The sequence below is a fragment of the Antedon mediterranea genome, chromosome 6, assembly GCF_964355755.1.
Source record: "Antedon mediterranea chromosome 6, ecAntMedi1.1, whole genome shotgun sequence".
Classification (NCBI taxonomy): Eukaryota; Metazoa; Echinodermata; class Crinoidea; order Comatulida; family Antedonidae; genus Antedon; species Antedon mediterranea.
The window spans coordinates 11,713,379-11,732,454 of NC_092675.1; the positions used below are offsets into that span (position 1 = coordinate 11,713,379).

At 33.7% G+C, this 19,076-nt stretch overlaps 1 protein-coding gene and 1 long non-coding RNA gene across 3 annotated transcripts in view; one reads left to right on the top strand and one right to left on the bottom strand.

Moving 5' to 3' along the window:
• Nucleotides 1-4,834: 4,834 nt before the first annotated feature.
• Nucleotides 4,835-19,076, top strand: part of LOC140052634 (coiled-coil domain-containing protein 130 homolog) — a 130,311-nt gene continuing 116,069 nt past the window's right edge. Inside the window, exon 1 of the mRNA XM_072098301.1 lies at nucleotides 4,835-4,931. Coding sequence (XP_071954402.1) covers nucleotides 4,929-4,931 — 3 coding nt within the window. The 5' untranslated portion in view covers nucleotides 4,835-4,928. The remainder of the gene's footprint in view (nucleotides 4,932-19,076) is intronic.
• LOC140051502 (uncharacterized) lies at nucleotides 8,570-11,236 on the bottom strand. 2 transcript variants are annotated; one of them, XR_011845527.1, is made up of 4 exons: nucleotides 11,183-11,236; nucleotides 10,537-10,622; nucleotides 9,890-9,970; nucleotides 8,570-9,283 (listed from the first exon to the last, which is right to left on the bottom strand). It is a non-coding gene; the product is annotated as an uncharacterized lncRNA (long non-coding RNA). The 2 variants fall into 2 exon arrangements; XR_011845526.1 differs by having other exon boundaries at nucleotides 11,179-11,236.

Here is a 19,076-nt window from a genome sequence, read left to right on the forward strand (position 1 = left end):
CTCTTGGACATTGGTAATGCAAAGCATTTTTTTGTGTAGCGTCTACCTGTCTTGCCATACTATGGAACGCCGTTTACGCAACATTTCAATGATATGAATTTTATGACGCGATATGTGAATTAAATGCATCGATAGGAATTGAATGGCGCGATATATGAATGAAATGTTTTGAATTGAATGCTTTGAATTGAATGTTTTGAATGAAATGTTTTGAATGAAATGTTTTGAATGAAATGTTTTGAATAAATTGTTTTGAATGCAATGTTTTGAATGAAATGTTTTGAATGAAATGTTTTGAATGAAATGTTTTGAATTAAATGTTTTAAATGAAATGTTTTGAATGAAATGTTTGAATTGAATTGAAAAGTCAAACTATTGGTGGCGTATGTCATTCTCGCTCGCAATTTTTTTCTCAACCTCTTAGGCCTAAGCGTGGGTACCCTCATCTCCTTTCCACGCTGCCTTTACAGAGAATCCTAACAGACCTGGGTTCGGAAATATGTATTCCAATGTTTCAGGTCTGTTAGGATTCTTTGTAAAGGATCCATATTGATGACAGCGTGGAAAGGAGATGAGGGTACCCAGGCTTAGGCCTAAGAGGTTAAAACAAAATCGCGAGCGGGAATGACATACGCCGCCAATAGTTTGACTTTTCAATTCAATTCAAACATTTCATTTAAAACATTTCATTCAAAACATTTCATTCAAAACATTTCATTCAAAACATTTCGTTCAAAACATTTCATTCAAAACATTTTATTCAAAACATTCAATTCAAAACATTTCATTCAAAACATTTCATTCAAAACATTCAATTCAAAGCATTCAATTCAAAACATTTCATTCATATATCGCGCCATTCAATTCCTATCGATGCATTTAATTCACATATCGCGTCATAAAATTCATATCATTGAAATGTTGCGTAAACGGCGTTCCATATGTACCTTTCGGCTTTCCTAAATACTTCTTCTATGCGATCACTTCATTTGGATGATGCTGCTTTTTCAAGTTGTTTTATTCGTGCTCGTAGTCTACATATTTTCACTCGATCTGCTGTATTCTTTCTATTCTCCTTTTTTCTCTCCCGTACAACTGACTCATTTGATTTACTAGAACTTTGGATCGATCCTAAAACCAATCCTAATACATTGTATTACAGGTAATAGTAAATACAACATTATCAGCACTTTACTAACTAAAACATTTGTCTTAAATGTAATACAATGCCGAAATGTGTGTAAGGCATACCAATAGACCACTATGGAACATTCAGTATGTGTTCAAACTGAACGATAAGATAAAGGTTATGTAATAAACAACTACCTTCATCAACTCGGTTAGTATTGCTGTGTATTGGTTCTTCATCTCTGATACAGTGGCGATGATCTGTCAAAGCTGCGCCTCCTGAACCAAAAAAAAAAAAGTTTTTTTAGTAATTGCTATAGAATTTTTTGAGGTTCGCTTTGACAGACCTACATTCCATTGACAATATAAAGTTCGAAAAATAATTTAAATTTGAAATGTATGAAATATAATAATAAGATTATTGCAGCATAAGATAAGATAAGATATTGTCGTGATCACAACAAGGCGAACATGAGATTTGTTTTCCTTGATGCTTATATTAGTTATTACACACACAATACAGAAAAGTATATAAAAAGTATAACACTTAACAGTAACTAGATTTAATTCGTCACTATGACGAATTATAGGTTATATGCATTGATTTAAATAAAGATAATTGATTTTTAAAAGATATATTGATTGATTGATTTTCTCAGAATCTTTAATTATTTATAATATATGATAGGACCTTGCTAACGCGAACACCATAGCCGGTATCACAATCCGATCAAAGATCCATATGCGTATAATGTCATAAACCACATTTGTTGTTACATAATAATAAAGACATAAGTAAATTTTTATCTAGATTTCATTATAAATCATGTGTATAATCTATACACTAAGAAATAAATTTGAACAAACAATACGGATAATAAAAAAAAAATCTTATTTCGTTTCCCAAGGTGAGACTCGATCTCGGTACCTTGAATGCCATAGACACGAGCACAGACCACCGAGCCGTACACAACTGACTAAAAGTTGTAGAAAAATTCCTCCGTGTATTTACTATGCAGTAACCACTTTGATGCAAATAGATTATTACATACTGAAATGAATTATAATTTTTTACTATGATGACATCTTTAAAATGTATACAAATGATGCACTGTCAAACTACATACTTTTAACTTTAATATATGAATTTTTGAAGGAAGAAAGTTAATGTTAAGTTTGTTATTTTGGCCTAAGAAAATGTCATAATTTGTTTGATTGTCGAAATTATGTTTTTTTAATTTAATATGCAATTAATGATGACTTAATCAACTTTTGTTCTCTTAATTTGATAATAAATCATACATATGATACATACACTTCAAGAAAATGAAATAAAAAATAGGTGTTCCCCTGCATTCTGACGATATATATTAATTTTAAAATTTAGCATATTTTCACCATTTTGTTAACTTATACGTGCGTAGCCAGTCACTTTTGACGTGCTCGTATAACGCAATTTCGAGTTGAAACCTGAATCAAATATGATGATATTATTAAAGAAAGATTGTAAAACAGAAATCGGGCAAAAAGAGTGCGCATTAACGTTTAACGCGCAGTGCGCGTGCAAAAATCTGCGCACTCATGGCAATTTTTTAAACGCTTAAAATTGCCTGAAACGTACTCTAATTTCATCGAAAATAAATTTTGACAATTTTGAACATTTTAAGCGCGCGTACGCAAGCGTTATATGCGCTACGCACGTAATTTAATTGCCATATGATGAAATATGACCTGAAATTTATGAGTACCAAATTTTGTTTAATTGTGATTCATGCTTGTGAAGATATGATTACAAACGTGATTTCGTAAAATCGCGCGTAGACCGCGTAATTTTTGATTACGCATCGTGAAAATATAACCACATCGATTCCTGGCCATAAGGAATATACTCTGAAAACTTGACTTAGCTAGATGAAACTGATGCCAAGATAATGCACGGACAAAATAGTGCTAAGGAAAGAATAAATAAATAAATAAATAAATAAATAAAGATTTTGACAGAATCAAGAGGTTATATGCATATCATGCATATAACCTAATAAATATCAATACAATATAAAGACTAAATTAGAAAACGTACATGGTTACAAGAGGGATTTAATCAAACTTACTTTTTATCCTGTCACCATTGCTGCTGTGAATTGGATTGACTAGATGGTACGCTCGCTTCGCTCGCGTACCATCTAGGTCGTGCCCACAGATGGTTCTCGAATACATAATAATTTCAGCGTTAAAAAACTGGCGATTTCAAATGTACGTACCGCAGGACAATAATACATGTCGTTTACAGGAACGAATAAATAGACACTGTGATTTATGTACTGAACTAAAATTAGCACCCTGCTGGGAATTACTTCCGAAAGAGAAACTTGTCACAAAATGAGACCAATTGTTTAAGTCAAATTTAAACAAACTTAATTTGTGTTTGTATGTAACAGGGTTGAGGGATAGGAAAGAGGATGGGTGCAAAGAGGAACACTTTTTAAATATATTCTTTATCCATGTAGTAACGAAATATTAATTGTTTTCATGTTTTACTAATAATATACCACTAAACACAGTAAAACATTGCGATGTAATACTTTGTTGAAACTATCACCGTCCTAGTCGATTGAAATAGTACAGTACATGTAACGATACAACGACGTGTATGTTTATATAATGTAAGACAATTTGTGAAAACCACTTCTATTCGTGGCAAATCATAAATTCGATTTAATTGTCAATAAATATTAAATTATCTAACTCAACTTAATTAGTAGGCCTAATGGTTTTCAATTGTTTCTTAGAGCCAATTCATACTTAAGTTGGTTCCTACCCTACCCACCAAAGTTGCGTTTAGGGCATGTGATGCACCGTAGGCCTATCCTCTACTGGCTTTACAACACTACTCATGCCAGTGTAGTGAGGGAAGGGTGATGATGTCACGTGGGTGGTTTAACTGCAATAATAAAGATTTGTACATAATATACGGCGACTGAAAACGCTAGCTCATTATCCGTTTAAAAAAATCTATATCCAACCTCTGCAGCACAGATTGAAAAAAAAATGGATCGAATTTCTGTTATGAGTATACAGTACTTGCCTTTACGACACCTGAAGGAATAGACACTTGTGGAACAGAGATTGGAATGTTCCATTCATCGCAAATCAATACATTTGTATAAACGTATATTAAATCTATCAAAATAGGTTTTTTTAAAGAAAATCGGCCTGTCTTCAACATTATGATGCTGTACTCAAGCTGTTCAACCGGTTTTCAGCCATTAAAAACAATTATCGTAGGAGGAGATAGGAAAATGCGAAGCATCCTCGTATTATTGTCTGCGGGTATTTTTCAAGATGGACATACATTAGACAGTGTATACCACGATCGGAAAACACCCCTATTTGGGGCAAATCGTTGAACCTAAATTCGTTTTAATCGTCAATAACTAATTATCGAACTCAATTTAATTAGTAAACAGGGTTACATCAGGTGGTTAAAATCAGTACCGAAAGTACGAACCAACTTTATATACCATCGAGTAAACATTCTAGAAATTACGCGCGATTTACCGAATTTTGCCCTTACGTAAATTTATATATAGATGTTTGGTGTGTACTGCATGACGGTTGGTGTGTAGGCCTACTGCATGACCATTGGTGTGTACTGCATGATAAATGTGAACTGAAGGCAGAGGAGGCGTTCCATACCACCTAGCATAACATTTAATTTCCATCGCGCTGCTGCTGCTGGTGACCACACTACTGCGACTAAATCATACGTTTTCAGTGTCTAGGCCTATTGATCCATCAAAATGGTGAGTATTGACAAAATATATTTATTGGTAAAGTGTAATTGGATCTAATTTATTATATTAATTATTAGCCTAGCCTAAAAAGACGAATAGGCTAGGCAGAGGCTATTACTATTAGTAGGCCTACTACTGTACTACTACTACTACTAGCCTAGCCTACTACTAGCAAAGATTATATAGCGCCGCTACGCGGCGCAAGATAGGTAACTGTTGCCAAGCTCCTATCTTATAACACTACGCGCCCAGTAAATCCATAGACGCCATTCGGGCGGACAGGTTATTATTGTGATTTAAATGTAAATGGTTTAAATTTTGCGGTCCGCCTCGAAGTATCTGTGGTTAACCATCTTTATGATTGATTCATGGAAAAGGGAAGAAATTATCTAAACAAAGTAAAATAAAAGTTTCTTTGGCATCTGGACACTTTCCGATTAATTCTGTGTGTTTACATTGATATGCTTGGTTAGACAACTTCGTTCTTTAACCGAAACATCGTGGATATTGCCTTGACAACGACTTTATTCCGGTTCAAACTTGTCCGCCGGAATGGCGTCCATGGATTACAAAGGTCTCACCCAGTTACCTATCTTGCGCCGCGTAGCGGCGCTATACAATCTTTGCTACTAGTACCAAAGATTATATAGCGCCGCTACGCGGCGCAAGATAGGTAACTGTTGCCAAGCTCCTATAACGCGCCCAGTAAATCCATGGACGCCATTCGGGCGGACAGGTTATTATTGTGATTTAAATGTAAATGGTTTAAATTTTGCGGTCCGCCTCGAAGTATCTGTGGTTAACCATCCTTATGATTGATTCATGGAAAAGGGAAGAAATTATGTAAACAAAGTAAAATAAAAGTTTCTTTGGGATCTGGACACTTTCCGATTAATTCTGTGTGTTTACATTTATATGTTTGGTTAGACAACTTCATTCTTTAACCGAAACATCATGGCTAGGCTCGCGCTAACCGCTCGCCAATTCGCCAATGGCGACTGGAGTCTCCATTTGGCGAAAATAATTATTGCCTCGTTCGCCAAATTGGCGAAAACACATTTCCAAGCCTAGGCCTAGCCTGATCGGCGTGACTTCTTATGGGAGCGACAATTCGCCACACTTCGGTACTTTCTGACTCGGGTACACGTTTTACCACCACAGCATTTTATGTGACGACGTCACGATCGCCTTATTCATTTTTTTTTAGTTCTGTTTAAACATGCTCAGAGCGTGCCTCGATGACGTTTTAATGACACACGGTTAATGTGATTGGTTCGTGGCCGGCCGTCGTCGACGTGATGATGAGCGAATAAAACTAAAAGGGGAAGTCCCTATTCTTCGACGTAGAAAATGAACTTCGAGAAGAAAATGTAAACAGCAACATGTGGACGAATACTTCCGTAAACGAGGCTGTTCTGTTATTTAAAAAGGGGAATTTTAAATTTAACAAAGTAATTACCTCAATAGTATAATGTTAACATGTTTAATTTTATTTCCCTTTCGATTATTCTAACCGAAAGTTGCGCTTTAAATTGAATAGCTAAGAAACAGCGTATACTACAAGTACAACGGGAACCCTGGCCAAAGCGCGTTTCGGCCGCCTACATAGAATGGGTTACGGCCGCTGCATAGCAAATTCAAAGCTTCTTAAATTTCTGCGGTACATTTCTTCCTAACGTACTTGTTTTATATAATAGATTGATAAATATTCCACTTATTAAATAATTTAATAAATCGGTAAAATTGACGTTTCGAAGCAAATATTCCATGATGAGAGGCGACATTTTTCGACATGCCTTGTGTGCGGCGAAGACTAGTTCAGAAAATGGAACAGTCCACTGCGGGGGTTATCCAATCATTAATTAACGCGCTAATACATGCATACCATGCACATTGCCTGGGCGACGGTAATTTAGTAATAAGCGGAGAACGGAATCCCCCGTAAGGAAAATGGTAAACACTGATATTTATGGTAGGGATTATTTTCGTAAGTGGTTGGTCTTGTTGGCCTCTTCGCACGACGACCACTCAAAGACAAATAAAACAATGTAGTTTATCAAACAGAAATATAAATTAGGTTCAATTCAATACTAAATTCCCCAGATTTTGATAATGAGAAAGACTCAAAAATGTAATTTTTATCGGAAAAATTGACATTTGAGGCGGATGTACAGTACATAATAATAATAACCGATTTACATATCAAAATAAAGAGTATTTAAAGCCTGATAACATGCAACAAAAATTACTCCACCACCTATTATGGTCGCCGAGCGATCGTGTTTTGAAAATGGGTTGGTGTTTTCCGAAGTTATTTTTAGCGCGCGGATTTCGGCTCGCCAGCTTTTGTACCTCCTTTTTAACTCGCGTTTTCTATTAAAATATTTAATAAACATAAATTAAAAATATATATAAATAAAATCTTAAACAAGATCTTTCTATACATATAAATTTTATTCACTATGGCTACATAAGAAATAGTATATTTTTAACTTCAAAGACATGTCACTTTTTGAAATTTCACGAACGTGTTAAAATCGCCATAACGAAAATCCGCTTCATCGGGATACCTACTATAATCCAGGAGTATTAGACAAAAAAAGGGCCAAAGGTAGAAATAAATATGCTAAAGCTGAATTTTTCAGGATAGGTCCCCAATGTTGTCTGGAACAACATACTAAAAGTCCCCGGGTTTCCCTGTTGTGCTTCAACCTGATTGGGCCATTTTTCAAAATGGCGGCCATCTTAACATTATTTACCATATTTTGACAACCAGTAGGTGTAAGTAAACAATTTTGGTGTCAAAATACTTAGAAGACCAATATTTACAGTATATTCACTGTAATCACAGCTGTTTCAACCAATGTAAAATAAATAGAAAAAGTCAAGCGCCCTCAATATTGTCAGACGGCGATATGTGCCTGAGCGTGACGCCGCGCGAGTGGTTGAATCTCGTTCAACTTTCGCGACATTTGCAACTTTTATAACTACACTTTAAATTAATTTAATCAATTTCGTCATAAATATTATAAAACCATTTTTATACTATTTGTTAGAAAATAAGATTCTTAATTACCGATTTTTTGGAAATAGTAAGTAATTAAGCATAACAACAAGTTTACAAAATTATTTACACCCGGAAGTTTTAAAAATTAACATCGATCGGCCTAGCAAATGTAAACAATGGAAAGTTTGAAAAAATGCTTGTCAAATTGTACACTTTTTGTTTTTATTCGTAATTTTCATAAATACTTGGAAAATCTAGGTAAAAGTTTGATTATATATGCTTACATGAGACATTGAATTGTTAGGAGGTGACGGTGAAAATCTCAAGAAATTTTCATTTAAAAACTCGACTGTTTTGTTAAATGCGAAACAGCGTATTTGGCGAGAGGTCGATGAACGCGGCTGATAACCGCTCGCTAGGCTGTACGCAACTAGGCCTAGGTTGTAGCTAGGCCTAGTTGGTACGTATAAGTAGTGTAATCATACTATACATCATTTTAATTTACAATAGAATAAATAATAAGCTTAATTATTATCATTGTATTTATTTCAACTGAATATAATTCATCATAAATGTAAAAATTTAGTAAAACTACTAACTACCAGGCCTAGCTAGGCCCTTAAAATTAAAGCCTAGGCCTATACAAAAATACTCAAACTACTGTATGATAAATATAATATAACATTAAAGGTTGGTAAAATTAAAATTTCTTTTCTTTTTTGTAGGCAACACAGTTTCACGAAAAGGCTTTACGTTCTACTTGCTTCTGTTGTGGAACAAAATTTAAAGAAAAGGATAAAAAATACAACTTAAAAAATATGAAAACCATCACAAATTTGCACTAAATCTAACAAATGTAAAATTACAACCTATATACATTTATACAACCTGCCATTCGCGAATTTTCAATGGATACTGTATACTACCACGCTAACATTTAAATTAACAGGGCATGGACCAAATTGCTTGGCATGCTACACTTCAACAACAACTATGACCTGGGCCAAAACTACATTCACAAGTGAAAGAACACACTGGCGTTTAAGGGAACAGTTTTTTGTCTGGTACAGCTGCTCCATAATCTGCTTTTCTTCTTTATATCTTCACTCTTTTTGAAAGTTTATACTAACAAATTTAATTAAATGAACATACCTCATAATCAAATAACTGTTTTCTCATCCTAATTTATATACATAGTTTAAAAAACGCCAATTTTCAATTAAGATTACATCATACATTGTATATTTCTATTCAACAAAATTGTCAGAACTTTCTATTATTTAAATGTCTAAGATAGTCAGATCTTGGGTCCATTCTACAGTCACCACAGATTGACTTTTTCATCACAAAATTTCTGAAATTATAAAATGTATTAATGTGTAAATTAAGTATTTTTTAATTCCATAAAAATATCATACAAGTATTTTTAGCAGAATACAGGCATATTGCACCAGGTGTAATACAGCCTAAGCTACATATGCTTGAGCACCATGCTATTGCATTCATGAGAGAATGGAAGTGGGTCTCTGAGCAAGGCGGGGAGCTAATACATGCCAAACTCAACCGTCACAAAACAGCAGTGTGGATTAGAGTCAAACTTAGACTCATCTGATTTTCACATCTCCAATGATACAAAATGAAATAATAAAACCCAACAAATGCAAGAAAGCCAACAAAGAATGATTCATTAACATTAATGATCATAAAATATTGTACATTTTTAAATGTTAAAGGAATATTGCATTGTATTGATTTCCTTTTAACAATGCCTAATGATAATGAATATGTAAAAGTAATACTATAGTATGTCTATATTTCAATTACTAACTAATTACTATTGATTGATAGTACTACTGCTGTACTGTACATGTGTTAGTGATTGATTGTTAAAGTTACAAATTCATAGCATGGTAAACACAATTTAAAATTTACTAGTTCTTGAACAGTAAAATAAACTTACCTATATAGATGGTAGGTATAGGTATTGGTCCAAATCTGTTTAAAATGTTTTAGCCATTTTGGGTTGCCGCTATATATGTACCTAAAAAATAGTAATAGTAATAGTATAACATTATAATAAGAATTAATTAAAATTAACTTATTAAATTTACTATGGTTGCATACATACTAATTTGAATATGCAGTGATGAGCAAAAACAAATGTTAAAATTCATTATTTATAATAATTGTAATTATTACATACAGGGTAGGCCTATATGCCTTATGTCATTGCATAGGGTATATATAACCAGGTATCCTCATAATAAACATTATTTGTAATAAATACTGTAAATATATTAAAAATAAAAATGAATAATAATTAAATAATAATATATAGGCATAGAGCCTCTAGGCCTAATTAGGTAGCCTACTAATACCTAGCCTATTGCTCTAGGCTAGGCTAAATAAGCTGGAAAGCTACTTCTCTGTAGGCTGCTAGTGCAAGAGAGCACAGGTCTAGCTAGTATATTAAAATAAAAATAGGGCCTATAATATAGGCCTAGCCTACCCAGCCAGTGGTAGTGATTGGTTGTTAATATTGAAAATTAATAGCATGGTAAACACAATTTAAAATTTACTAGTTCTTGAACAGTAAAATAAACTTACCTATAATATAGATGGTAGGTATAGGTATAGGTATTGGTCAAAATCTGTTTAAAATGATTTTTCCACTTCGGGTTGCCGCTATGTACCTAAAAAATAGTAAAACATTACTATAAGAATTAATTAAAATTAGCTTATTAAATTTAATATGGTTGCATACATACTAATTTGAATATGCAGTGATAAGCAAAAACGAATGTTTAAATTCATTATTTATAATATTGTAATTGTAATTATTACATACAGGGTAGGCATATATGCCTTATGTCATTGCATAGGGTATATATAACCAGGTATTCTCATAATAAACATTATTTAAATAAAATACTGTAAATATATTAAAACTAAAAATAATAATAATTAAATAATAATATATAGGCGTAGAGCCTAGACCTAATTAGGTAGTCTACTTATACCTAGCCTATTGCTCTAGGCTAGGCTAAATAAGCTGGAAAGCTGCTTCTCTGTAGGCTGCTAGTGTTAGAGAGCACAGGTCTAGCTAGTATATTAAAATAAAAATAGGGCCTATAATATAGGCCTAGCCTACCCAGCCAGTGGTAGTGATTGATTGTTAATATTGAAAATTAATAGCATGGTAAACACAATTTAAAATTTACTAGTTCTTGAGCAATAAAATAAACTTACCTACTGTATATAGATGGTAGGCTGCTAGGTATTGGTCCAAATCTGTTTAAAATGTTTTTGCTACTTCGGGTTGCCGCTATGTACCTAAAAAATAGTAAAACATTATTATAAGAATTACTTAAAATTAGCTTATTAAATTTAATATGGTTGCATACATACTAATTTGAATATGCAGTGATGAGCAAAAACGAATGTTAAAATTCATTATTTATAATAATTGTAATTATTACATACAGGGTAGGCATATATGCCTTATGTCATTGCATAGGGTATATATAACCAGGTATTCTCATAAGAAACATTATTTAAATAAATACTGTAAATATATTAAACAAAAATTAATAATAATTAAATAATATTAGGCCTATATAGGCGTAGAGCCTAGCCTAATTAGGTAGCCTACTTATACCTAGCCTAATTGCTCTAGGCTAGGCTAAATAAGCTGGAAAGCTGCTTCTCTGTAGGCTGCTGCTAGTGATAGAGAGCACAGGTCTAGCTAGTATATTAAAATAAAAATAGGGCCTATGATATAGGCCTAGCCTACCCAGCCTAGCCTACCCAGCCAATGAATATGATGCTTGTCATTATTTATATTGTAATTATTACATACATATAGGCCTATAATATTCCCTATTGCATACATGTTACATAGGGTATATATAATCCTCATAATATTAAATTTACAGTTTTTGTAATGAATACTGTAAATTTAATAAAACTAAAATTAATTATAATGATTAAATAATATTAAAAATATATAGGCCTAGGCGTAGATCCTGGGCCTAATTTTAATTAGGTAGCCTACTAATACCTATTAGGCTAGTAGGCTAGCCTACTCAAGGCCAGGCTAACTAAGCCGGAAAGCTGCTTCTCTGTAGTAGGCTGCTAGAGAACACAGGTCTAGCAAGGGCCTAGGCCTAGTATTAAAATAAAAATAGGGCCTATAATATTGGTATATGCCTACCCTACCCAGCCAGGCCTAAATAATTAAAATAATGTAACATTTCCAAACTCATTTGGGTCAGCTGTCACATGAAAGGCAGTGTTGCAACTAGAGTAGACATAAGCCTAAGCCTAAAAATGACACAATTTGAAACGGCCATAGCTCAAAAATTCAACCATCACCTCTCGACCATTACTATGTTATAACATTCACAGATAACTAAATTATCATGCAGTACCAAAGAATTAGAGTGAAAATTACATTTTTTAAAGATACGGACAAACAAACATGTACCTAATTTGGAAATGTCACTCACGTGCGTAAATTGGTCTATGCTTGTAATTTATGGTCTACCCTTCCATTAATTTTCAGCGTTACATTCCTTCTTAAAAACAAAACGACAACGTGCTTGTTTCATCCAGGGACTCTTTAATGAATATTCATATTTTTAGCGACCCTTTATTTTTTTATCTCATTCTCATTGGCTGTTTAAAACATGTCTTTAAATGACGTTTGACTCCACTCTGCACACGTGGATTTGTAAGTAATTGTTTATGTATTGTTACTCCAGCGATACGACTTGTAACGTTGAGGGCGCATGACTTAATTCGTATGTTTGAAACAGCTGTGTAATGGAGAAGTTTTTTAAAAAATGACCGGAAATGCCTGTTTTGACCTTTGACCATAAATTTGTACATAAGCGAAATTGGTGTCAAAATACTCAGAAGACCCATATTTATATTCATTATAATGGAAAAGTTTTTAAAAAAATGACCGGAAATGCATGTTTTGAACTTTGACCCTAAATTTGGATTATCTCAATATCTCATCAACGACTGGCCGTAGAGACTTCAAAGTTTTCCCAAATTATTCGGAATGCCCAACTTTCTATTTACTTTAATGAAAGAAAAATACCAAAAACCTTTAGAAACCTTCTATTTTGACCTTTGAACTATTGACGTAGGCATATTTATTTTTATAGACATCTTGGTGATCGATAGGATACGAAATTGGTTTCAAAATTTATAACTTTGATCCTAAATTTGGGTTATCTCAACACCGCATCAACTGCTGGCCGTAGAGACTTCAAAATTGTCCTAAATTAAGCAGTGTGCCCAACTCTCTATTCACTGTAGTTAAAGAAAAATACTAAAAGCCTTTAGAAACCACCTATTTTGCCATTTGAACTATTGATCTGGCCAATACAATATTTTATATCATAATTAATATATAGAAATCTTGGTGATCGATAGGAATACATAAGCGAATTTGTTGTCAAAATATTCCAAAACACCCATGTTTTTTTACCTTTGACTTTAATCACTATATTATAATTTAATAATTTAAGTCCCAAATAGCATGATGGACATATCATACCATTCATCATGCCATGAGATGTCAAATTTATCTGAAACAGCCTAGAAAAAATGTCCGATGGACGAATAATAATACCATAAATATCAGTGTTTACCATTTTCCTTACGGGGGGGATTCAGTTCTCCGCTTATTACTAAATTATCGTCGCCCACACAATGTGCATGGTATGCATGTATTAGCGCGTTAATTAATGATTGGATAACCCCTGCAGTGGACTGTTCCATTTTCTGAACTAGTCTTCGCCGCACACGAGGCATGTCGAAAAATGTCGCCTCTCATGGAATATTTGCTTCGAAACGTCAATTTTACCGATTTATTAAATTATTTAATAAGTGGAATATTTATAAATCTACTATATAAAGCAAGTACGTTAGGAAGAAATGTACCGAAGAAATTTAAGAAGCTTTGATTTTGCTATGCAGCGGCCGTAAGCCATTCTATGTAGGCGGCCGAAACGCGCTTTGGCCTGTGTTGCCGTTGTATGTCTACGCTGTTTCTAGGCCTAAATTTTATTCCGTATATTTCAATTCAAAGTGCAACTTTCGGTTAGAATAATCGAAAGGGAAATAAAATTAAACATGCTACAATTATACCATTGAGGTAATTACTTTGTTAAATAAAAAATTTCTTCCCGATATTTCTTAGGCAGAATTTAGCGTCAGGCTTTTATTTAGATCTTGCTAGCTAGGGGCCTATCTTAACTTGTAGTAGGCGCGGCCGAGTCTACGTTCGGCCCGGCGCTCCAAATGGAATCGAACACATAATAAGCACGGGCTTAATTCTTATTTTTGGCGGTTCGAAAATCAATTTAAATAACATATGATTATAAATATAACTTTAAATACTAGAATTATTAAAAAAATGTATACTTACGAAAAATAATATTTAATGAAAAGAAACAATACCCACACAGTTTTTTAACGCAATATTTTTTTTTTTCACATTTTAACATTTTTTAACAATATTTTATGTTGTATTTCAGAATTACCGAGACGGGTTGGTGAATTTTGTCCAAGATGGGGAAATTTCTGTCCAGAATGGGGAAATATTTTGTCCAGAATAAGGACAAAAGCGATAGGTGGCGCTATAATCGTGTCCAAGATGGGGAAGCTGTCCAATATAGAGAAATCCGATTTGTCCAAAATGGGGAAATTTCTGTCCAAGATGGGGAAGTGGTGGCGCTATATCGTGTCCAAAATGGGGAAATTTCTGTCCAGGATGGGGAAGTGGTGGCGCTATATCGTGTCCAAAATGGGGAAATTTCTGTCCGGGATGGGGAAGTGGTGGCGCTATATCGTGTCCAAAATGGGGACATTTCTGTCCAGGATGGGCTTATGCTGTGTCAAAAATAGGCAGCTGTCCATATAGAGAAATCAGATTTGTCCAAAATGGGGAAATTTCTGTCCAGGATGGGGAAATTTCTGTCCAGAATGGGGAAGTGCTGTGTCCAAGATGGTGAAGCTGTCCAATATAGAGAAATCCGATTTGTCCAAAATAAAGACATTTCTGTCCAAAATGGGGAAGTGCTGTGTCTAAAATAGGGAAGCTGTACAATATAGAGAAGGCAAAACATTAACACAACATAAGAAACTTTTTTTTGTTTTAAAAACTTTAATTAAGTTCACACTTCTAATCTGAAAACATTACAAAATGTACACAATAATAACAGTACTATGTTAACACTTTAAAAGTACATTTGAAGTGGAAAAGTGTTCTATTAATTAAATAATTAACACCGTTATCAGCTAATTTTAAGTATAATAAACATTTAGTGAGGGATGTGGTTCCAATTTACTTCTAAAGTAAATTTTCACTGAATGTATACATTTATCTGACGTTAAAAACTACAGTATATTATATTAAATTCCAACCATAAAAACCACAACAGAAAGTAGTACCGTCACCGCCCTTATTATACCACATCAAGAAAGAGTACAGGATATTTATTACTATAATTAATACAGGTTGTCACTTTTTTTTTTATCATCTACCAATTTCTTTTTATTTCCTTCTCTATCTCTACCTTTTTATCTTTTTTTAAACCTTTTTTTCGACCACAGACCACGAGTATTAATCTATCGTCCCACAGGTAAAATTCAGGCTCAAAATAGGCTCTTATCCCCTTAAAATAATTACGGTACTCAGCCTGGAAACAGTTTCAAAGTACAGGTTGGTAAATATGACACCTTTATCAGCTATTTTTAAGTATAATGAACATTTATTGAGTGAAATGGTTCCAATTTACCTCTAAAGTAAATTTTCACTGATTCTATACATTTTTATCTAACGTTAAAAACTACAGTATATTATATTAAATTCCAACCATAAAAACCACAACAGAAAGTAGTACCGGCACCGACATCATTATACCACATCAAGAAAGCGTACATGATATTTATTAATATAATTAATACAGGTTGTCGCTTCTTTTCCTTCTTTTTATCCTTTTTCTTTTTTTATTTTTTTCTTTATTTTTTAAATATTTTTTTTACCACAGACCGCGGGTATTAACCTTGAGTTATTATAGTAACTCAATGGTTTAAAATCAAACGTACACGCTGAATCATTAATTTCCAACTATAAACAAAGTAATATCATTGACAAATCGAGCTATATTTGGCCTAATTTTTCTCATTTTACAATAGTATACGAGTGTTTGCATATTAGTAACATTAGTGCTTTAATTGCGTTATTTCCTACTCCAAATAGGCATAGTTTAGGGCTAATGATTATGTTGATATTAAAATATGATTACAGCCAGTGCTTTGCATTTTCTGTAAGGTTTATCATGCTCAATTAGATTTATTTTTTTGGTTAAATTTCTCTCAAAAACTTTGTGTCTATACAAATGTTATTAGTGAGCAACTATTCTATCAATGTGTATTCCTTTAAATTTACCAGGGAGTGAATTGTTATGCTGATTTATTATGTCTACTTATGTTAATCGTTAAAAACTACTGTATATTATATTAAATTCCAACCATAAAAACCACAAAAGAAAGTAGTACCACATCAAGAAAGAGTAGGCCTACAGGATATTTATTAATATAATTAATACAGATTGTCCCTTCTTTTCCTTCTTTTTATCCTTTTTATTTTTTTATTTTTTTCTTTATTTGTTTTTTATTTTTTTTTTTGTATTTATTTTTTTTTTTACCACAGACCGCGGGTATTAATCTACAGTCACATGCAGTAATTCCACATAGAATTTCGACCACATGATGGAATCCTTGAGTTATTATAGTAACTCAATGGTTTAAAATCAAACGTACACGCCAACTCATTAATTTCCAGCTATAAACAAAGTGATATCATTGACAAATCGTGTGTCTGCATATTAGTAACATAGTATTAATTAGTGCTTTAATTGCGTTATTTCCTACTCCAAATAGGCATAGTTTAGGGCTAATAATTATGTTGATATTAAAATACGATTACAGCCAGTGCTTCGCATATTCTGTAAGGTTTATCATGCTCAATTAGATTTATTTTTTTGGTTAAATTTCTCTCAAAAACTTTGTGTCTATACAAATGTTATTAGTGAGCAACTATTCTGTCAATGTGTATTCCTTTAAATTTACCAGGGAGTGAATTGCTGTGCTGATTTATTATGGCTACTGATGTTCTTCCCATTTTCATGAAAACTTTCCCATGCTGCCGGTCATCTCTAATTCCATCAAGAAAAATTTTCATATGGATCATTTCATGAGCCATAGTATTAAGCAATTCACTCGTCGAATCTGCAGCATTTTTACTATTAATATTTATTATTGATGAGGAACCAATTCTATTCTTATGCAATTGAAGTGTTTCTCCGTAAACATTACCTAAAGGTACAAGAAACACATGATCCTCGGCCTTGGGTAACTTTCCCAAGTATACAATAGTATTTATGTAGTTGTAGAGCGAATGTATGTCCTTAACCATCTGTTGGTCTTGCTTGTGGGTCTCTCTTCTTGCTTCGGTTCGTAACCGCTCTTGTTGATCATATATTTTCTTTTTATGAGTACATCTTTCGCACATGGCATTTGTTATGCATTCCTTATGATAAGGCTTGTGGCATGTAGAGCAGTTGATGACTTCTGGAGTGATAGGTGTGTTGCAGCAGTTTGTCAGAGGTATTGCGGACATCCTTGATGCAGGGGCATTGTGGCAGTTATCCTTTTCTAAATATCCACGCAAATCTCCCTTCTCAAATGCTTCAACAAGCTTTCGCCTAACAACCCTCTCGTCTTCTTCAAATCGTAGTGTTGATGGATCTTTTCCTGCACACAGTGCAGCAGCAAATGCTATACAAAAATGGCCACAAGTGTTACTTGCATAAGGTTGTTGCTGTACACCATGTACGTGAAAATTCATGTTGGGAACGCCGGGTTCCATCAACTTGCATGCTACCTGAGTCAATTCTAATGGGTAATTTCTTGGATTCAATGTCTGTAAACTATCGTACACATCGACGTTACTATTGGTAAGTTGTTGGTACCAATGCTTGTCTGATATTGTAATCCAGTGCGAGTTTCTCAGGTTTATAAATTGTACATATTGTGTAGTCTTGACAAAATTGTGCATTTGCTGTTGATAGATGGTGTCTTGTAATCCACGTGTTTCTGGATAGTTTCTCTTTAGAATTATGTTGGCGGCATTTATAATCCTATCATCTACCTCATTATGTCTCTCTTCTACAAGCTTTTTATGGTGTAACCTTAGTTGGTATTCCTCCAGCCACCAGTCATTGGGTTCATCAGTCGTTTGTACTACAACATTTGACTTGGGCGTTGAAATAATCAGTCTTCCAAGACTATCTTTCGTTGTTTTCAGACCGAACGACTTGTTAATGTACTTAATATGGTTGCCATTTAATTTATTATTTCGACGGTGTACTAAGGATTTTACCATAAATAAATGATTCGCTATTGACATTTCATTTAAAAAATGCTTGGACTTATTTAATTCGGAATAAAATTGTTCTGCAACTTGTGTATTTGTTTTAGACTTCAATTGTGGTACAAAATTAATTTTCCGCAAAATTTCAGTTTCACTGTTTGTGTTAGCCTCATGAAATCGGTCAAAAAGCGCGTACGTGCTGCTTTGTCCAGTTACAGGATGCCCGGTTTCCGACGTCGCACGAAGCCCATTAAGCCATGGCATGTCCATTAATAAAGTATTAGCTTTTGCACACCGAATATTCTCCTCTGTAGAATCAGCTACTCTTCCTTCGAACGGAAAGAACATTGGCTCTGTTTGACCATCATAATGCAAATTGTTACCAAATTTTGCAACAATGTGTGCCATGTCCACAATTATTATATTTGGCTTATGTTTCATCGACATGATTATGTCTGTGTAATCTCGAGGCGATTCTGCTCGTAGGACAAACTTAATTCCGTAGACTACTCCATGGGGACAATGTGATGTTAATATTCCCCCGGAACACCCCCAGATTTTCTTCATTATTTTATTGAAATTATTATGGTTCTTGGCTAAAGCCTCCCTTATACTACAAATAATGTCCAACTTACTTCCCTTTGATGCAAGATTGATAGTTTTAGCTATTTTCTTGACTTCCTTAACAGTAGAT